This window comes from Archocentrus centrarchus, chromosome 3 (genome assembly GCF_007364275.1).
Source record: "Archocentrus centrarchus isolate MPI-CPG fArcCen1 chromosome 3, fArcCen1, whole genome shotgun sequence".
In the NCBI taxonomy this organism is placed as follows: Eukaryota; Metazoa; Chordata; class Actinopteri; order Cichliformes; family Cichlidae; genus Archocentrus; species Archocentrus centrarchus.
In genome coordinates, this window is record NC_044348.1 from 23,283,203 (window position 1) to 23,304,284 (window position 21,082).

The 21,082-nt window shown below is 37.7% G+C and overlaps 2 protein-coding genes across 2 annotated transcripts; both read left to right on the top strand.

Moving 5' to 3' along the window:
- The first annotated feature begins 940 nt into the window (after positions 1-940).
- Positions 941-7,542, top strand: LOC115778225 (uncharacterized). The gene is made up of 8 exons (XM_030726289.1): positions 941-949; positions 1,030-1,164; positions 1,320-1,419; positions 6,078-6,257; positions 6,351-6,524; positions 6,615-6,667; positions 6,932-7,022; positions 7,424-7,542. The coding sequence occupies exons 1-8, from the start codon at positions 941-943 to the stop codon at positions 7,540-7,542; spliced, it is 861 nt and encodes a 286-aa protein (XP_030582149.1).
- A 10,437-nt stretch (positions 7,543-17,979) lies between these two features.
- Positions 17,980-20,966, top strand: LOC115775673 (60S ribosome subunit biogenesis protein NIP7 homolog). Its single transcript, XM_030723150.1, has 5 exons — positions 17,980-18,140; positions 18,262-18,348; positions 18,432-18,570; positions 20,182-20,322; positions 20,520-20,966. The coding sequence occupies exons 1-5, from the start codon at positions 18,085-18,087 to the stop codon at positions 20,637-20,639; spliced, it is 543 nt and encodes a 180-aa protein (XP_030579010.1). The 5' UTR covers positions 17,980-18,084; the 3' UTR covers positions 20,640-20,966.
- The last annotated feature ends 116 nt before the right edge of the window (positions 20,967-21,082 follow it).

Consider the following 21,082-nt stretch of genomic DNA (forward strand, 5'->3'; position numbering starts at 1 on the left):
GACATAATTCGGAGTGAATATTTCCTTTTAATCAATGAAACAGAGCATGATTAATAATTTTGACATAAATTTTAAAATGTCAGTACATATTAAATTTATATAACAAAGGTTAGATTACAACCTATATGTGCAGAACTGAACAAAATTCAATATACAATTTAATATATAGCATGATTACATAGTATTTGTAATTTGGATCCCCATACAGCAGATATCTGTACTTTAAACATGACTTAAAATAAAGGCAGCAAGCAATTATGGTGAATCACATACATATTTCAACACACCTTTGATGTCACTCCTGTCTATGGATAAAACAGCGTGTGTGTGTGTGTGTGTGTGTGTGTCATATGAATAAAACTGATTAACACTGATCAGTGTTAATGGGGGGGGACAAATTTCAAAGAAATGCTCCTGTTTAACTGACGTTACCTGAGCTGAGCTTGTGTTTTCATGTACACTAAATGTGTCGAGGCAGTGTTGCAACATGTAAAAACATGTAAAGGAGCTTCACTGTTACCACACCATTACTTGTGCTTCCATCTTGTGGTCTCACCGTGAACAGACGCTATTTCACATCTGCACTATACTTAATAGAAAACCACAATAAAATATTTTGACACTGAGTTTCTTGCAGCAGGTGACACATGCAAAAAGACATGCACCACACAAACATATTATATATTCACATATAGCAGTTGTTTAAAGTTTCTTTTTATATTAACTTTAAACAACTGGTTACAGTAAAGCAGCATTTCGGTGTATATCTAACTACTGGAGTAGCAGGAAAGTTATTAAAAGCCTGTATAATTGCCCTCCCTGTTAAAAGTGCACATCACATTCCACTTTAGCTCCACTCAAAGAGAACAGTATGCAGTATACATTTGTTTCTGTAACAGGAAGAGAATATGTGGAAGACTATTGGAGGAGGAAAGGGATCATGTTAAATGTGAGCTCTCTGATTGGAAGAATGCAGTGAGGTAGGAAGGGTGTTCCACAGTAACCTCTGATTTAATCTGAGCTCCTAAGAATTTTTCTGTTATTGCCGAAACTCCTGGCTTAAGCAGCATGCAACAACAACAACAAGGCCGACTCAGGCTGAGGCCGTGGCTGGAGGAACAGATTCAGTCTGGGAGATATCCAGGAGTCAGCTGGCTGGACCAGGTAGACCTCCTCCTTCGCACCACCATATAGGAGTACAGCTAAACACACACCTGCATACAACTGGAGTTTAAAAAGTTTCTGGTAGATAAAATCACACTCTGGGCTACATAAACATAATAAACATCATCAAAATTTTATTTTATTTCATTCAACAGTCCGAACGAATCTTCCAAATCCCATGGAAACATGCTGCTCGTCATGGTTGGAGTATTGAGCGAGATGCTACCCTTTTCAGGAGCTGGGCTATGCACACTGGTAAGAGCCAAACACAGACATGTTTTCTTTCATCTCATTGTTTCCCAGATCAACTCAGACTATTTTATATCCATCTGTTGCACTGACTGCTCAAGTTGCTAAATGGACCATTGCTTATATAGCTCTTTTCTACTCGAGCATTCAAAGCGCTGCATACAACACGGTTACGTTCACCTTACTTACAGCTAAGCTTTCTATCTAACATTCGCACATATTCACACTCCAATTAATACATTGGGAGCAACTTGGGGTTCAGCATCTTATCCAAGGATACTTTGGCATGCAGGCTGGAGCAGCCAGGGATTGAACCACCAACCTTCCGATTAGTAGATGTACTGCTCTACCTCCTCAGCCACAGCCACCAGAAATTCATCAGAATAAAGTTCTTGTACTCCACTGTTACACTGCATGCTCGTGTTCTGATACAGAGCACCACAAACTACAAATATAACCAGAGTACCATCCTACAAATAATTAATCATATTGGAATGCTTCTATAAAAAAATCTATATTTTAACAGTAAACAGTAATAAAAACGATAATACATGAGTGCTGAAGGGGGATTTTTGACGCACACGTTAAAGTGACATGATATAAAGAACAGCAAGTTTTATGTTGTTAATATACCAAACACAGAGTTGGGCAAAAGTCTCATTTCTGTTGACATGTAACAGGTAGTAAAAATATTTTCATTTAATTGTAGCTGCCTTGATTAAGAAAAATTTCCTTGGTGGTCCATTGTGTTCTGGTAGGTTGAAAGTTTATGTTGCGAACCGTGTCTATGTAACATCTCTGGTACAAGTTTGGCCAGGGATCTGTCAGAGGAGGTTAAATGCTCCCCTAAAATATATATATCTAAAACAAAAAAGATTGTGCTTGATTAGATAATTCACACAAAATCAACAAATTTAGAAGAATCTTCAACAAGCTGTGTAATTTCCCAGGGTCACATACAAAGTTTCTTAATGCTACTTAAAACTAAGTTCAAATCTGCCTGCCCTGTTGTTGTTGGAATTTTTTTATTTTTATTTTTTGCCAAACAGAATATGGACACTGTGCATTGTGATCATTGTTTAAACGACCCTAATAAGTTTTGCCTGCAGACCGGTTTCCTCCATGCTGCATTTCCAGTGAAGAGCTCCACAGTTGTGTAGTTCAGTCTTTCTAGATCTACCACATTCCTGTATGCTTTCCAACTAAGTGATGAGAGGTTCATGGCAACTTCAAATAGTTGTCATCCAATCAAACATAAAGATGCTCTCTGGAAGGTTGGCACTACAAGCCTCTGCAAAGGCTCTTTCAGTTCATGTATGTCCCTGCTATCACTCTTCAGTTCCTAACCGAAGCTCACTCTAGTACACATAATCCTCCCAGATCATTTAACTGACATCTTCTCATAAGTAATTTGATAACCTTCTCATAGTAATTAAATGCATAACACCAAGTAATTTTGCTCACTTCTTCTTGTAGATCACACAGTTCTCATAATTCAGAGAATATGAAGCATATATGCTTCATAGTCTTCTGTCCAAGCATTATTGCTATGGTCAATACACAAAGAAGCACAAGTGCATGCGCACATATGTGTTAAACTCAGTACATATTTCTGTCTTGGGAAAGTCATGATTCATGACTGTGCCTGCATCATATTATGGGAAAGCTCCAGTTCACTTACTGTGAATGTTCAGAGCGATCGAATTGCTGTCAAAGTACAACATTAATGCTTAAAAAAAAACAAGCGCTAAAAAAAGACAGAACATACTCGTGAACTTAATATGTAAAAACAGACATTGTGTAAAATGAATATGTTCTAAAAGTGTAACATTTTACCATGAACAAAAAGCTATGAAGTACATAGAATAAATATCTTAAATAAAACCCAGTACTTGTGTTTTTGACACAAGACTTGTGAAAACCTTAATGAACGGGAGTTTTCAGTGGCTGCTGCTTGTGCCCCTTTAATTCTTGTTAGTCCTTGTCGGCTGTAAGTGATCCACAGTGGATCTTAAAGCTCCGGTGATTTCATTACTAAAGTTTTAACAGTTCTTTTCAGAGGACTGGCTGAGAGCCAAGATAAACTGTTGTGCTAAATTTGAGAACGAACACCACAGACTGGATGAAGTCACCTGACAGCAGGGTTAATGATGAATGGTCTGGCAGCTGGTGATAGATAATAATACAATTTGGCATACCAAAAATAAGGAGTAAGTTAAAAGTTGCAGATGCAGATGCAGTAGTTCTGATTTGGTTGTGTACCTTATTGTATTTTTATTGACAATTGTTAATAGTGGTGTTACAAATAGTTGAAACCAAAGGGCAATAGTTTTCAAACCACTTGGTTAACCACAAATTAAGTGGTGATTAAGATTAATTGTGTGTTCTCAGATGCACTAGAGAACTATGACAAGGCAGTACTTTCTGGAAGGATGTAGGAAGTTTGCAGAACGTACACTGATATGTGTTTTGCATTAGTTTTTGTTCCCTGATTCACTTCAGTGAGAGGAAGACAAAAAGAGGCACAATGGCAAAAACACGTCACGCTAACGGAATCAGAAATTCCCTTTAACCCCCCCCCCCTTTTTTTTTTTTACCAATAGAAAAGCACTATATTCAGTAATGACTTATTACACAGACATTATAACAGTACATATAAAGTCCACAATCTATGGGCTAAACAGTAACTAAACAGGTTCAGGCAGAAGCAGTGCTTATGTCCACCTTGCATTTGTTTCAGTTAAGCTGAAAAAGGAAAAGAAAACATGATCATCATTCAACCTTGTAAATGCTTGAAAACAAAAAACAAATCGCACATTTTTACATTTACGCCACCATTATTTTATATTTTCACTGCAACAACAGAAATGTAACTTTAAATCTGTTTTTTGGCTTTTCGTTCAGTGAAATTGCAAACACTTCTCAAACATTTGCTCTCATACACTGAAAAAAATTTGCACAGTCTGGGAAGGGACTTTTGTTTTGTTTTGAACATCATGTGCAATTTTTTTTTTTTTTAAAGAAAGCTAAATCATTAAAGCCCATAATGTGAAATTTTAAAAACAGTGGATCAGTGGGATCATAGCAACCAGCCTTGTTAATAATCCGTATTGCTCTTTTTTTGTAATAAAACTATTCAGTGTATAATACAGTTAAAGGCTGATCCCCACAGTTCCACACAGTAAGAAATTTATGCAAATATAAAGCACGAATAACTTATATGCTGGGCCTCAGAGTTCAATACATCCCTGGTTTTATATGAAATTACTGATGACTTTGAATTTTTTCCCCCCCTTTATTATAGTTAATTTGTAATTTCCATGTTCTTTTGTGATAAATCAGAAACCCAGAAATTTTGCTGCATGAACTCCTTCAATTTTTTTTTTTTTATTTTCAGTTCAGTATTTTCTTCAGCTCCCGATTGAGTTGCAAAAATTATAAATTTAGTTTTCTTAAAAATAAAAGACAGTTGACAGTTTGTTGATATTAGACTGTGTTTTAAAGACTGACAACACCTTTTCAAAAGTCAAGTCTGGTCAGATTTATTCATATGAAATATTTAATAAGTGCAGTAAAGCTAAAAGAATAAAGTAACATAAAGGAATAAGGCATTTTAAAAGAAAACATAAACTGAGAAAACATGAGTAAAACAACACAAATAAAGAGCAATCAGATTTCAGTTTCATCTAAAAGCCTAAGAATAAAAATGGTTTTAAAGGTGTCCAATGTTAAGCAGTTTGTTCCTCGGTTTAGGAGCAGCTACTGCAAAGGCCACATCTCTTATCTGTTAATCTGGACGTTAGGACAGTTAGGAGCATGTGCTCAGCAGACTTCAGGAACGTCGTGGGAGAGTGAAGGGTTAAAAGATTAATCAGTAACATGCAAAAGACAATTTCCAATTTTCCCAGAAGAAGATAAATTTGTATCATCTGCAAAAATGACCTATTTTAAAAATGACTACATATACATATTATGAATTAAAAAGAATAAAAAATGTAGGACTAATCATGGATGTTTGGGTACCTTCACATCTCACATTGCACAATGCACAGGTGTATTCCAGGACACTGATATTACTGTTAGGTGTAGTTATAGGTACAACAGCACCTGTAAATCATACAAAGTTTGATTGTAGATGCCACCCATTGTTTGTATGTTTTTTTAGCCTCTATAACTATGCTCACTAATGAGTATGAGTATCCATAGTAAATTACAAGGAAGCCGTGCCCTAAATCATACCTTGCATTGTTGTCTAATTTACTCTAATGGGGACCATGATTTTTAAACTAAACATTATGCTGTAATGAAGAAGATATGAAACTTGTAACTGAGACCATAACCTAGTTAGGAGGATGTTTACAGAAGTCACTCATGAAGTAAGCAGAGTCAGTCTCTTATAGATTTCTGTTCAATCTGGCTACTTCCAATCAGTGGAGTTGCCCCCTGCTGGCCATTAGAAAGAATGCAGGTTTAAGGTTCTTCAATTTCTATGTCCAGCTTTTAAATAAAGTCTATGGGTAAAACTATGCACATATCAGATCTCCCCAACTCCCCACACCTAAACAGGGTCAGTCCTGGTAAGTGGACAATGATTTGTGTTTTTGTCTTATCCTTGGCAATAAGTATTCAGAATTTACAACTGTTTCTGTGCTTCTTAACTTCAGGACGGTACCGTCCAGGCAAAGACAAGCCAGATCCAAAGACATGGAAAGCAAATTTCCGCTGTGCTTTGAATTCTCTGCCTGACATCTGTGAGCTGCGTGAACACAGCAGGAAGAGAGGCAGTAATGCCTATAGAGTGTACAGGATGCTGCCCAATTCCCAAACACAGAAACGCAGAAGAGGTAAGAAACCGACTTAAAATGTATTCCCCACTTTATGAGAAAAGACTGCTTTACACAGGCCTCATGTGACAGTTCTACTCCATCCTCTCTCAGGGCTGCGGTTATTCGACAGACCCAGAGAAGGACAGGCCAGTTTAGGAGAATGCATGCCTGATGGTACACACAACACACAAATTTGGCAAGTCACAACAATGAGACCCATTTCAGAAACACAGCAGGAGGTGGAGCCTGTTGCAGAAGACACATTTACCAACGTTCAAAGACAGGGTGAGATGTTTTGGCTTTAAAGTGCTCTGTTGGTGTTTTGGTTTTGATGTAAAAGAGATTTTGAAAAGACTGATTGTTGCTGGTCTGCAGGGATGTGGGATGCCAAATCAACGGACCAGGAACAGAGTGAAGCTGTCTTTAAGGTATCACATCTTAAATATACTAACTAATCAAATTCAAAGAGTCTTGGTTTTCTCAAAACGCTGTGGTTTCTGTTATCATAGAGGCTCTTTTACTAAATGCCTGGCCCCTTAAAACAAAGGAAAAGCAACTGCTACATAATTTAGCTGCATCATCGACTTAACTGAGATCAGTGTGCTGGGATTTTCTTTTCACTGCAGTTTGGGTTCTGTATGTGGTGCTTTGCGTATCTGTTTAATTGACTTTCAGTGTTTCGTCTCCTGCAGCTGATGGACCACTTAAGCAACACTGACCTCTGGAACCAGGCCGCGGAACAGAGAGGGTGGAGAACGCACAGTCTATGGAACCACTGGCACTGTATGACACCTTATTTATGTAAAATGGTTTAATGATTCCTTCAAATGTTGGATTATTAGAGTTCAGAAATTAAATCATATCTCAAATATGAAAAAGTATTGCTATTCTATGCTGCTCTCTGCTTCACAGAATTAAACTGCAGGATAGAATTTTACTGTTTCTCAGTTTGTTGATTTTTAGTATAACAGAAAACTTTGAATAAATTTGCGGGAGAGACTCAAAAAGACAAATCAAACACAAACACGCATCTATTAGATAGATTAGTGTTAGTGCCTGCCAGATAAAATTAAATACTTTTTTGTATGCTTATAACAATCTGTAAAAATTAGATAAAATGAAATGCACTAATGTTTAGCTAATAGTCATGATTGTGTGTTTATATGCTGTTTTGTGCTCCTCAGGTCCTGGTGATGATAATCCATATCCTCTGCACACAGAGAACTGCAGCGATCTATTTGGTCCAAACTACATCAAGGAACTCTCTGACTGGTCCACACATCAGCAACCACTGATGCCGTAGCCATGCACCCACTAACAACTCCATCCACCTTCTCTTTGTGTTTACCAAATATCTGATCAAAGAGTGATTTTCTCTGAAGCTTTCTTCAGATATTTCCCTCTTATTGTCTATCTGATAAGCTGACTGCTAATTGCCAGAAAAAGGAGACGGGAGACAGGGCAGGGAATATTGCTCTGTCAGTTAGCTGATCAGTCACCCTCTCTGCTGAGCATGCTGAAATGAAGATCCAGTTCCAAGCCAAGCTTTACCTCTGTCAACATCACTCGTGTTTAGATTTAGTGCCTAAAACTCACTAAAATGACACCAAGCTCACAGATCTCGTTTCACCGCAGTGCATGATCAGTTTCTGTTCTCCTGTTTCTTTGAGCTTGACTGGATGTTTAGCCAATAAATGAAGTGCAGAACAAACAGGCACAGTTTGTAGGTTTGTGTTTGTGTGAGTGGAGTTCAAAACTTGCTTCATTCACAGAACGCTGACCTAAGCTGCAATACACTGTATATTCCATCCTTCTCCATTATCCAATATGTGTGTGACTCTTCTACCTTGGTGCATTTAACTTTGCTACATTTGAAAAAAAAAAAAAATTTCCAACATGAGCAACGTGATTTTATATTTTTATTTTTGAGGCAACATATTGTGTAGTGTGTTTTGTGTTATACTATATTTCCTATTTTGTTTTTGTTTATATTTTAAATAATCTTGCATTTATAAAATGCAGAAGCTACAAAAGACCATGACCTTGTGTATATATTAAAAAATAAATACATAATGATTGAGTTTCAGTGTGTGATGAAAAACCTGCCAGACTTTTCTGGATATTATTTTCAGTCGCAAATTTATTCCACAGTTTTTTAATATACTGAAATATGTGTGAAGTATGACAATTCATTATGTTTGACAGTCATCCACTGTCAGTCCTGCTGTGATGAATAAAAAAGAAGCCAAATGTTACATTTCTTATGCTTTTTTAAAAATTACCCCACCACACTGCTTACTGTGACAGTGAGAAAATATTAACTACTGTGCGTTATTTGAAAGTAAGCGCAGCAATTTCTGAAAATATATTTATTTTACTGTTTAAAAACCAGTAAACCTGAAATATATACTTTTAACAAATACATTGCTGCTTGTAATTTACAGCTCTTTTTCACAGCAGGCATTCAGATCTGCCATTGCAGGAGAAGCATAGTCCAAATAATACTTCACAAAAGTGCAGTAAAAAGACAAGATTACGGTATAATGTTTAATTATTTAAATTTCTTATCACTTGTTACCCCCATTACACTATATCTCAAAGGGAAATGTTCCAAGTCTTTTTCCTCTACAATTTAATTATAATTAAAAAGAATTATATGCTCATAAAATGCCACACATTAAAGATTAAACTATGGGCTCCTATTTTATTTGGCATTTCTCCTCTTACAAAAAAAAAAAATGTTTTGTCAACTCTGAGCCCTTATCTTATTACAGATATCAAAATTCCATCCATCCATTTTCTTTCCCCTCCTCCAGTTCAGGGTTGTAGAGGACTGGAGCCTATCCTAGCAATCATGGGGCCAAAGGTGGCATATGCTCTGGACAGGCTACCTGTCTTTCACAGGACTAACATATAGAGACAGACAATCACTCACTCTCACATTCATACCAAGGGCCAAATTACCCAGTTACCCTAACAAGCATGTCTTTGGACTGCAGGGGAAGGTCAAAGTACCTGGTGAGAACCTACACAGGTGCAACATGCAAACTCTACACAGAAAGTCCTTAAATGGCCAGCAGGTTTGGACCCAGGATGTTCTAGCTGTGAGGTAAATGTGCTAACCACTGCACCACTGTGCCACACATATCTAACTTGATCATTGTTTTGAAATATCTACCTATAAAAATATATTAGTTGTGGCACAAGTGGTAGAGCAGGTCGTCTACCAGTCTAAAGGTTGGTGGACAAAGCACTTGGGCATAGATAAAAGACAGCAACAAGAAGGTCCTTAACCCATCAGCAGGACCCGTATCTGTTCCTTTGTGCAAGAAAGAACAGGATGAGCACCGCCAGAGCCCTGCAAAATGACAACCAGACAGACTCCTTGATGATGGCCTGAGGGCTTGACATGGGCCCTCTGCTCACTGCCTGGCACTGTGGAGCCCAATTGGCATTTGCCACAGAATACCAGAATTGGCAGATCCACTATAGGTCATTAGGTATCGGGAAGAAGTCTTTGGACCCACTGTCAGACCCTACGCTAGTGCAGTGGGTCATAGGTTCCTCCTGGTGCATAACAATGCCCGGCCTCATATGGCGACAGTTTGCAGGCAGTTCCTTGAGGATGAAGGAATTATATTAAATCCAGAAGAACATCTCTTGGACATTATGTTTTGGGTCATCTGACATCACCAGGTTACACCTCAGACAGTCCAGAAGCTCAGCAATGCCCTGGTCAAAATCTGTCATCTCGTTAGGTGCATGCCCTGATGCTGTCAGGCATGCGACTATGTGGGGGCCATACAAACTACTGAGTATTACACAATGTACACAATGAATAGTATGTACACAATGAGTAGTACATTTTGAATTGCTGCAGTTAAATTTCAGCAAAATGGACTAGCCTGCTGCATCTTTTTTTTTTACTTTGATTTATGGGGTTTGAAATCAGCCCACTGTAACTGATAATTTTCATTTCCATCAAACGATGTGCCATCCTCTTGTTTCTAACACATTACCCAGCCCAATATCAGTGCAGATACCCAGCATGATTTTTTTTCCCCCCTTGAGATCTGATTTGTTTTCAGAGTGTTTAATTCTTTGAGCAGTGTATATAAAGATTCAGCAATGTCATGACCTCTGACTTTTAGCTTAACCCTAGGGCCCTTATACGGGCCCAAATACATGTGAAAATGAACCCCAGGAGTGTGGAGCCTCAGCCACTAGATGCCTAACTTATCATAATGAGCTTCATCCCTGCAAGCCCTCAGCCCTCTAACAATCCAAAAGTACGTCCAAGTATGCTTCACAGACAGCATTTATCTCTAGGCTGAGTACTTTTACTTTGCTTAAATCAAGTTTTTTTTTTACCTATGGTAAAATTCTGAATTTAGGACTTATAGTGGATTCAAAAGTGTGTAGTCATTGTTACATTGATGCTGTCAGTGCTTTCCTCCTAAAGTAAAAAACATGAAACACACAACTGGTCAAACATCAACAGATAACATTTATTGGTTGATTCTGAAAATGCAGTAAAGGAAAGATGAATTTCCCTAGTGGGAACAACATATTAGGCAGATCCTGAGGGGGAAAAATAAACTTCCCTGTAATGTTATACAGAAAAGTCACATGTATGAATCTGAGAAAGCATGGCTCCACCACTTTTATACATCATGTAATTACAATGTCATCAGAAAATAAGCCCTGTGACAGAAATCCAAAAACAAAACTATTTAAGTCACATTCAACCTGTCCACTAGCACAGCCTGCTGGTCACATAATGACCGATCTACGTATGACTGCACAGTCTACAGCATTTATCCCAGAGCTGGAAAAAACAAAGAACATTAAACAAAAAACATGTACATGTGTGTGAATCTTCATACAGGAATAAGGACAGAAACGCTGAAACAGATCTTTGTCACAATATTTAAACATGATGAATCTTAAATCTGTCCAGGATTATGGGGAAAGTAATTCCAAAAAGCCTTAAGGCTGCGAATGATAAAACCAAATTGACAACATCAATTAAGAGTATTTTATGATCTGAAGTACCAACAACAGTCTCTTTTTTTTGTACCATAAAATGTTTGACAACAGCACTCATTTAACACCAATTTACATGCTCGACTTAATACATTCAGCACATTTTGTCGCTGTAATAGTCAATCATGATGTATGAGGAGGACAATTACATGTATTAGAAGGTCCAGGCCTGCTGGTTTGCTCACTTTTGATCTAATTATATATATATATATTTTTTTTTTTTAAATAAATGGACCCTAGTTCACAAATGTGGACAACACATTAAAAACTCCAAGGGGAAAACAAAATTGAACATTGTAGTCGAATCACTGACATAACTGACAACCAGAATAACTGGGCAATAAGAGCTGCATTTATTGAATTTTCTCCCCAAGTAAGGAGAAATTATATGTGCTTTAAGGTTAAAAACACTGGCAAACTGTGAATAATGTAATGTCCAAGATGGTTAAAAGGTGTCTTAATACTTTTAGTAATTTTTACAAAATAAAGTCATATGTAACAATGATTTAAAACAGAAACAACTTAAGCTCAAACACTGCTTCAAAGGTGGGTCACATGAAGCTGGAAGCCATTTAGCTGCATTTGTCAGCTTTAACAGTCATGGCAGAATGACAAAGACCTCCAGAGGACAACAAAGAGCTTAAAAATTACAGAAAAAAAATACAAACTGCCAGACAAATCTAAAATCTTTTACAAACAAACAAAAAAAAAAACAAAAAAAGAAAAAAGATGGAAATATGATGGACATATTAAAGGTGAACTAGATAGAATACTGCCAACTGTATCAAAACCCACATTTGCTGCAGTGTTTGTTAATGATCTGATTACTTCCACATTAAGGTCTTAGTCTGTTGGTACACAAGCCTTAAAAAAAAAAAAAAAAATTTTAAAATATGAAATTGCAAAAATAAATAAAAGCTCAAACCAAAGCTTTAAAGCTGAGGCAGACACCATTTTTGGATACCTGGGTAAAAACGCCATAGTATTCATTCTCGTGTTGTAGTTGGTGCTCTCTAAGAAAATCTAGCCTACTGCACCTCCTCTGAGCTCTTCTTTCAACTTTAAAATTTAGCCCATGATGGGAGACAATCACAGGTTTTTCAAGGTGTTCCTATTGGCTGAGCTACAAATCCAGGTGTATGTGCCTTCAGATGGTAGATTTGACGACAGAAAAACCCACTGGCAAGTGAAGGCAACATGTAGCTACATAAAAAGCAAAGTCACATGGCAAACTTTGTCAAGCCTATTGATCAAGCTTGTGTTGTGGTAGCATATACAGTCCTCACATATGCCCATGTTCATCTGGCATAAGGTGCTTTTATGACAGACAGTGGAGAGCTTCAGAAGGAGAGTGATCCTTTAAAATGCTGCCTTTTACAGATTTGTGCCTACTTCAACTTTAACACACTAACAAAACAAATAACATGACTTCAGAAGGCAGATTAGGAAGTTCATAGTTTATTAAAATCCTATATGATTCAATCTAAATGAGTATATAAAAAAAAAACAAACAAAAAAAAAAACAAAACAGTTTAAATCATTGCTGAACTCCTAAGCAAGTGTGAGTGTACAACTTATGGTCCAGTGTACTCTACTCATTTCAAGTTTATTACAAAAACAGCAATCTTCAACCCTGAAAGCAACTCAGAATTATATTTCTCAGAATAAAACTATGAACATATCGCTTTTTTGCCTTGCTACCGCTACCTGTCCTTTGATAAACCTCTGAGAATAAAGAAGTTGGATGTTTCAAATGCTCTCCAGCGTGGCCCAGCCACCATGAGGTCCGTTTTCAAATCAAGATAATAAATACAGGCATCCAAATGGGCTATAACAGCAAGTATCTTTGAAAATATTTTTCTCATGCATACACACAAGCATACATCTAACTGAGATTATGAGCTTTCTAAACCCTCTTCCCTACTCTTAAACAGTTATTCTTTACAGTGCAACAGTATGGCAGCAAATGGATAGCAGTGCTTTCATTAAAAAAAAAAAAAAAAAAAAAAAAAAAAGGAATGGAAAAATAAAATATATACACATGTTTATCATTATGTTTAAAGCAGTAGTTTCATCTTTTGGTCCTGTGTCCTTTATGGACAGAACTGCTTATTGAAAATTCTTCCTCATAGCAACAACAGTAGTTTCCACAAGACTGAAGAGCTGTGGGAGGAACAGGTGGAACAAATGTTAGGATTTCAGCTGCTACTCACTGGAGAGGTGCCTTTGTGTGTATGTGTGTGTCTGTCAAGCTCAAATGACAAAATACTACACTTAGGGTTTTTTTTTTTTTGGGGGGGGGGGGGGGTCCAATTTACTTTCACCTGCATTTTTTTCCCCAAAGATGTTTGATACTGTTGGGGTGAATCTGTCTAAGCACCTATGACAAAAAGCAACACGGTGCGGTGCAATGTCAGCAGTTAGCCAGTTAGCTTTGTCTTTGCCAATGTAACGACAGCCACACACATTAAAAAAAAAAAAAAAAAAAAAGATGTCAAATGAAAATGACTCATTATACTGACAGCTGTTCACAATGACAATTGGAGAGATTATACACAAAACAATACCATGCTGGTATACTATAAATATGCGCTTCACAGCATTTCTCCCATTTCCTCTCAAAAACCACACAAGGCAGGCCCTGCTGCTGTATGCAGGCTTGATTTGCCATCATTTGTTTTGACACTGCATGGGTGGAGTCAAGATGGGGACTTTTGATGTTTACAAGATAGTGTTAAAATTCTACCACTCGTGTGGGTTATAGCTCGAGCCCTGAGTCTAGAATTTCACACATCCTACCCCAAACTCTAATTATAATCTTTAAGTGAAAAATTGTTTTAAATAATAGACAAACGTAATTTTTTTAAACCAGTTTTAAACAGCTCCTTGCATGAAAACAAGCTTTGGGGTAGTGAAAAATTTGTGGCTAATGTCAGTTTCACTAAGAGACAACAAGGCATCCCTCACCTCGTTATAACTGAGAACCTTCAGAACTTGTATGCGCGTATCCTCCTTTTGATTTCATCTGGGCCTGAACTAAGTCCACCTATGGAAACACAGAAATGTTAACTGGCTCAAAACATGTTTATTTGAACATTCTGGGGAAAAAAAAAAAAAAAAAAAAACCTTACTGATGCCAATCCCAGGCCCATGTCCCCTGAGCCTACATGTGTGGTATGAACAAAGTTTGTTGGTTCCCCAATCATGGAGCGATCGATCCGTCGCCGCCGTTTCTGAAAAGTAGCATAAAACTTTATTTAAACCTTGATATCACAAGTAGCCGTACCACAGTAGATATTTTTAAAGCAATTATTACTAATCACTGATGATGGAGAAGTGCACGTGTGAGTCAGAACCTAAATGTTCATCTATTTCCTTTCTAAACATTTGTTGCAGTGGATCGGCACTGAGGCAAAAGTAAAAAATGGATCATTTGTAATGTCTCTTTACAGACAATTCACTGCCACAGTAATAAGCTTTATTGAATATGCATCATCAATCCAGTGTTACTAAACTTACAACACACACAAAAAAGTTATTTCTATATTAGTCACACTGAGTAATCACTTTAAGCGCAAGCTGGAAAAAATAAACCTCTGTGTGAATACACCTCCAAATATTCTCAAGCTGTTCTCTGGGCAAATGAGACAAGTGGAATTTTTTTGAAAAAAAAAAAACAAAAACAAAAAACCCCTACAGCACTATGTTTAGAGTGAAAAACAAGAGGGGGGGGGGGGGGGGGGGGGGGGGGTGGGTACCAAATCTCATGCTATGGTTTGATGTTCAATCAAGACTTCCCAGATATACTGATGAACTCAGACAGTTTTGTAAAGAGGAATGATCCAAATTCCCTCCTGATCACTGTGCACATCTGATGAGCAGCAACAAGAAATTTCTGATGGAGGTTTTTACTAATAAAGTAGCATTTATGAGTACTCAGGAGTTCATTTACAGTTTAAAGCCTTCCGTGTGAGTAATTACTTAGTGAGTTTAATAAAGACAAGAAAAGTACAAAGGTCTGTAGTCTGAATGCTTTTGTCTTTAGCAGTCATTAGTAATCGTTACAGACACCGTGGTCATTCCAAAGGGCTCAACAACTTAGGCGTACAGTGACAAAATTGATAAGGGTTATTATTGTGACAAACAGTTCCCTATTATAGTCAGTCTGCCTGCCAATCATTTGCAATTATGTGTTTAGCTGGATGAGTACTACTGTTTATTAAACTATATTCCGACTAGAAACCTTTAAAACAAGGCACCTTATATTAAGTAAATCAGTTCTTTCAAATTTGTTCATCTCATACTCACAGGCTGTGGCTGCTCTGCAATGCAGCAACTGAAACAAACCCAGAACTCAGTCATTCTGAGGCCAACGAAGAAGCCGCAGCAGTTTCCTCTCTCTGCTCAGACGTCTCTCTGCGCCTGTCTTCCTGTTCTGTGTTACCAGAGCCACAAACACACGCCGGAAACTGATGACAGACACAGGCCAGTGGCTTCTTGGGGGTAAACCGTTGGCACGAAAACTCCTCTCCCAACTCAGGGCAGCACACACCTGCTGACATGTTAACAAATGAGAGAGGAAAAAAAATCTTAATCAAATGCCATTCAATTAACATATGTATCAGCAGCTTGTTTAGATCACTAGCTTTACTTCTATAGGAAGCAAATTCTGATGAAAAACTATTATTTGAAACGGCCTTTCTTGGAAGACTCCCACTCCTTGTATGTGGATGCCATCTTGCAGCTAATGACGTATTCTAAGGTTATTTTTGTTTTAAGAGTGAACTACAGACATGTACTGTATTTGAAATATGTTGGCTTCCTCAAAAAAAAAAAAAAAGTCAGAAGTTTAAAAACTAAAAGCTAAGCAAATACGTTAGACATATTCAAATTTTAACTCTTCTTGCAACAAGTCTTATGACAAAGAAATTGGGTCTGAGCGTGCCATGTATTTCAACAGGCTGTACAGTGGCTCACTGTCACTTTTGTGGTTAATCTCTGGTTGTAACTCACTACCTGAATATAACCTTGGGCTGTGAGGTTAAATGAACAGCCCATGTTTCAGTTTTCAGCAGGTTGTTATTAGCACTGCCGCCTTGATAAGCTTTCCATTTTAATTAACGTCCCCCTGGACCTGAAATCGTCTAGTGGCTTATTTCGCTAATAGGACAGAGACAGAAAATGTGGAGCATCATTTGGGAAATAAATAAATAATGAAAATACCTCCACTGTTACTTGTTCAAAACGCTACTTTTTATTCTACAATGAAGTAAACATTTGCTTTTAGAAACACAAGGTGGTCTTGAAAGACAACTTTCAGTTTAAAGCTGTATGTATACATGTTAGGATGGTGAATGTTGCTGTGTAGACAGAAATGTCACTGTTTTCAGGACAAGTGGATTAATTAACTTGTGGTATTAGCCATAATATAGTAGTTTGTTTACAAGGTTCAAAGAAAATGCAGTTAAACATATATGATTCGCACAGTTGTTATAGTTAAATATACATCGAATTTTAGTTAAGTAAAAAAACAACAACTTAATATTGTGTACTTAAATTACCTAAAATAGTCTTAAAGTCAGCATCAGTCTTTGCCAATTTTCTCAAACGTGTCAACACAACTAGGGTGGGGAGGCGTCGGTGTACATCTGTTTTGGATGACTATATCAATGCGTGTCAACTCCCTTTATAAAGTGTAACTCCTATCCAAATATCACCCATATTAAAAGCCTAAACTAATACTCTAATTAATACCAAACATATTTTAAACATTAAAATGTAAACTGAAACGAGAAAACAACCCGAATAAACCTAATTAAAACATAAGACGTTTGTGTGTGGATGCAATTACACAGTACGATCAGATATTTCGAAATGTCATCTGTGAATGCCTTTTTTTTTCGGCAGCTCAGAAAGAAACAGTATAGGGCCTTCTGCCTGTCAAATACGAGGTGACAGGAGGATCAAATGATCTGCCAAAAGCAAAGTGCTCACTTTGCTTCCCAGTCTAAAACACTGACTATGCAGCTGACGCCACACACCGCTGACACTCAGTGTAACTGAATCCTATTATCAAGAGTCGTAAAATGAGGGCAGAGGTGTTTAATGGTGATTCTAAACACATCCGGCATCCTTTAAGGATTACTAACTCCGCCTGTGATCTTGGATTACTCGAACCTAATAGGTATTTACAAACAAATCACCGTTATGTAACTTCGCCACGCTGCGGCAAAGACGCTTTACATGACCAGTCTGAGCACAGCTCCCATCTGGGTGCAGTTCAGCGCGACTACTACTGCTATTCCAGGGCTTCGGCATTGATCAGAACTGAACTGCTTTAGTCAATCGGGCGTAAGCGCTATCACATGCTAATACGGTTAGCTCTTAAGCTAAGGCTCCCTGGCTGCCGATAGCCGCGGGTTTGTGTTTTTTTCCACTGACAGCTAGCTGGCGGAGCTAACTCAGCCCGTTTTCGGAAACTGTGACTTCGTTGTTAAATTAAAGCAAAAGCTGAAACAAATGCAGGTTTGCGTAATTATTCCCAACCACTCTGTCAAGCTTTCTTTGTAAACTGTAAGTATTTTAAGTGAGAAAACTTACCAGCTACTGGCCGGGTTACCGGAGAAAACACCTCCCTCCGACTGAATGCTAAAGAAGGTAAAAAACCAGGAACTGTGGTCACTGTTTACGTCATGCGACTTCCGTTTTTAAAGCGTGACGGCTTCCGTGTTGACCCCACGTTTTCTACTCATGTGAGATACGCTTATCCGCTGCTAATAATACGGATTATATAGTAAATATGAGGCCGCTGACAGAAGAAGAGACCAAAACGATGTTTGAGAAATTATCAAAATAGTGAGTGAACGGTTGCTGCGCCTTTTTTTTGTCTTTAAAGGTTCAAGTTATACCAACATGTTTAGCCTGCCTGTTAGCTTATGCTGTGTATGAGTTATCCACGTGTTTTTTCTTGTAACAGCATTGGTGAAAACATAAAACTTCTAGTGGACCGACCAGACGGTGTTTACTGTTTTAGGCTGCACCATGACAGAGTCTACTATATGAGGTAATTGTGGATAAATAAACACGCATTTTTTGGGTAGCTGTCAGTACACGGAGGAATTAAGGCGTTTGGTTTTCTGTCCACAGTGAGAAAATCCTAAAGCTGGGCACCAACTTTTCCCGGGACAAACTCATATCAGTGGGTACGTGTTTTGGGAAGTTTACAAAGACCAAGAAGTTCCGTCTGCACATCACAGCCCTGGATTTCCTCGCTCCATATGCAAAGGTAACTACAATACACAGCCAAGTCCCTCCTACAAATATATCAACAGGGGTTGAAGTAAGATGGAGGAAATGAAGAAATGCGGGTATTACCTAAGTCCTCTCCAGTATTTGCTCAAATCTCAATAATGTGAGATAATACCTGCACCACTAGATCATCTTCCAGAAGGGCTCTGGAAAGGTTACAAGAAAATCAGTGTTGAGGGTTGGAATGAACCACGTGTTTAGATTAGTGACATATGACATGCAGAAATTGTTTTTCACTGGTAAAGACAGCTATACAGGTGGGGAATCAGAATATTCAATCAGAAATAAAAACAGTATTGAAGATTGGCAAACACTGGCCATGATTTTCAGGATCATCTGCAGCCCTGTGTCTTATTACAGATTTATTGGTTGAAAAGTGGTGCTACACAAGCGTTTAAACATAGCTTTATGTTTAAACATATATTTCAAAGTGTAAAGTGTTCATGATTCATAGTTATTGATACATATATCACTTGAATGCTGCAATTGTTAATTATTTTAATTATAATATGCTGAGGAGCTTGTCTTATAATAATGCAATTTATTCGCAAAAAAATTAAAACTGAAGTTTTAAAACAAATGGTATCAAGCAGAAAGAACAATATTTCCAAAAATATTGTAGAACCCGAAAGTAGTATAACCCACCCTTGTGGTAGAGGTTTTATTACTGTGCTGGCAAAGTGTATCACCTACATAATTCATGATTTCTTTTGTTTTAACGTCTGGTCCATTTACTACTAACCAGATAAATTAAATCTTTATTATGAGACAGCTCATTGATGTTTACACCTACATACAGTCTCAAGTGAGTTCATTTGGACATGCTTCTTGAGGCATTTCACTGTGGGTTTGTACTTGTAAACAGGAAATGGCTGTTAATTTCTTTTTTCCAATCTCCATCTTATTACACCAGGTTGACTTGCACCAAGAGGGGGAAAAAAATGTTTGCATTTGACTCTGAAATATTTGTGAGCGCCACACATTCTCACTACTCTTTTTTTTTTTTTTACAAATAGCAGTTTATATGTGGGAAGAGTTGTATCTGTTCACAAGTCTGCCTCCTGATTCACATCTTATTTATATGGATATTTTGTTTTCTTTTTTGTTATTTGGAGATCCTAAGACTGCAAGAAATTATATTAACCCACTTATAAAGCTACCCTGTATGCTACAATGCATTTGCACCAGTTATTTGGTGGAACTGGTAAACATTTGATATTATGACAGTCCTGCTTCAGTTGTAGATTACTGTGTGCGCTTTTCAGTCTCTCCTAGGGGTCTACCTTCAGTAATGAACTGTGTTCAGAATAAGTGGGAAGTAGCAATGTTTGTGCTTAAAAATTCAAGACTTTCTTTCCCCTGATTGTTCAAACTCAAGAACCCACTGTGACACAGGTGTCAGTTTAACATGTTCTGGAAAATTTCTATAATAAATTTTAAATTAAATATATTAGAAATTCTGAATAAATTTTCCTTCAATGAGAAATGGGTGTGGGCTCTTACATTAATCTGAGTTACTGTCATATTAGACACATTGATTCATGTATGAATAACATTGTTATTATTCTTGAATTTCTTGCATCTTCAGTTTAAGGTGTGGGTGAAACCTGGAGCCGAGCAGTCTTTCCTGTACGGGAACCACGTGCTAAAATCTGGCCTTGGTAGAATCACTGAAAACACTATGCAGTATCAAGGAGTTGTGGTTTACTCCATGGCAGATGTACCCCTGGTAAGTCCTTTAAAGTTCGCTCTTTTTTTGTCACTCTGTTGCACTGTGCTCACAGTACACTAAAGACATGTATTTCTGCTGGGGACACTCATGCTGGAAAACAGAGCACATATTGTGTGCAGCCATGTTAGTCACTCGTGTACTAAAAAGAGACTAACTTAAGGTTATATATGAACTGGTTGTGTTTTTATCTTCAGGGTTTTGGTGTGGCGGCAAAGTCTACGCAGGAGTGTCGTCGAGTGGACCCCATGTCCATTGTTGTGTTCCACCAGGCTGATGTGGGAGAGTTCATAAGGAATGAGGACACATTAACATAAAGATGCAGAAACAAGTGGACAGTTAAACATTTTATTTTCAACCGTAAGATTTACTGAATTCACACAGCTTCATAATTTACCTGCTTGGTTTGAATAAAACATTTTATGTTGACGAGACCTGATCAAAGTGCCTACTTGAACAGTTACACCTGGAACACTTTTCCCTACAATCCAGGGACTAAAACAAACCACCTGTCTTGACTCACTTCTGCCATTTGCAGGATTTCCTGGTATGCCCCCTCCCCCGTTGTATTAATGAAAGGGTTTTGTTTTTGTATGCATGTCTTTTGTAACTTGGATCTTCAAATAAATCCTTTATCATTTTCAGTCTGAGTGAGCTTGCTCTATAGGACTAGAGTGAAGATGCATTAATCAGTACTGCTGCAGTTTGGTTGTTTCTTTATGAAAAAGGGAAATAATCTTTGAGTCATGAACACTGAACT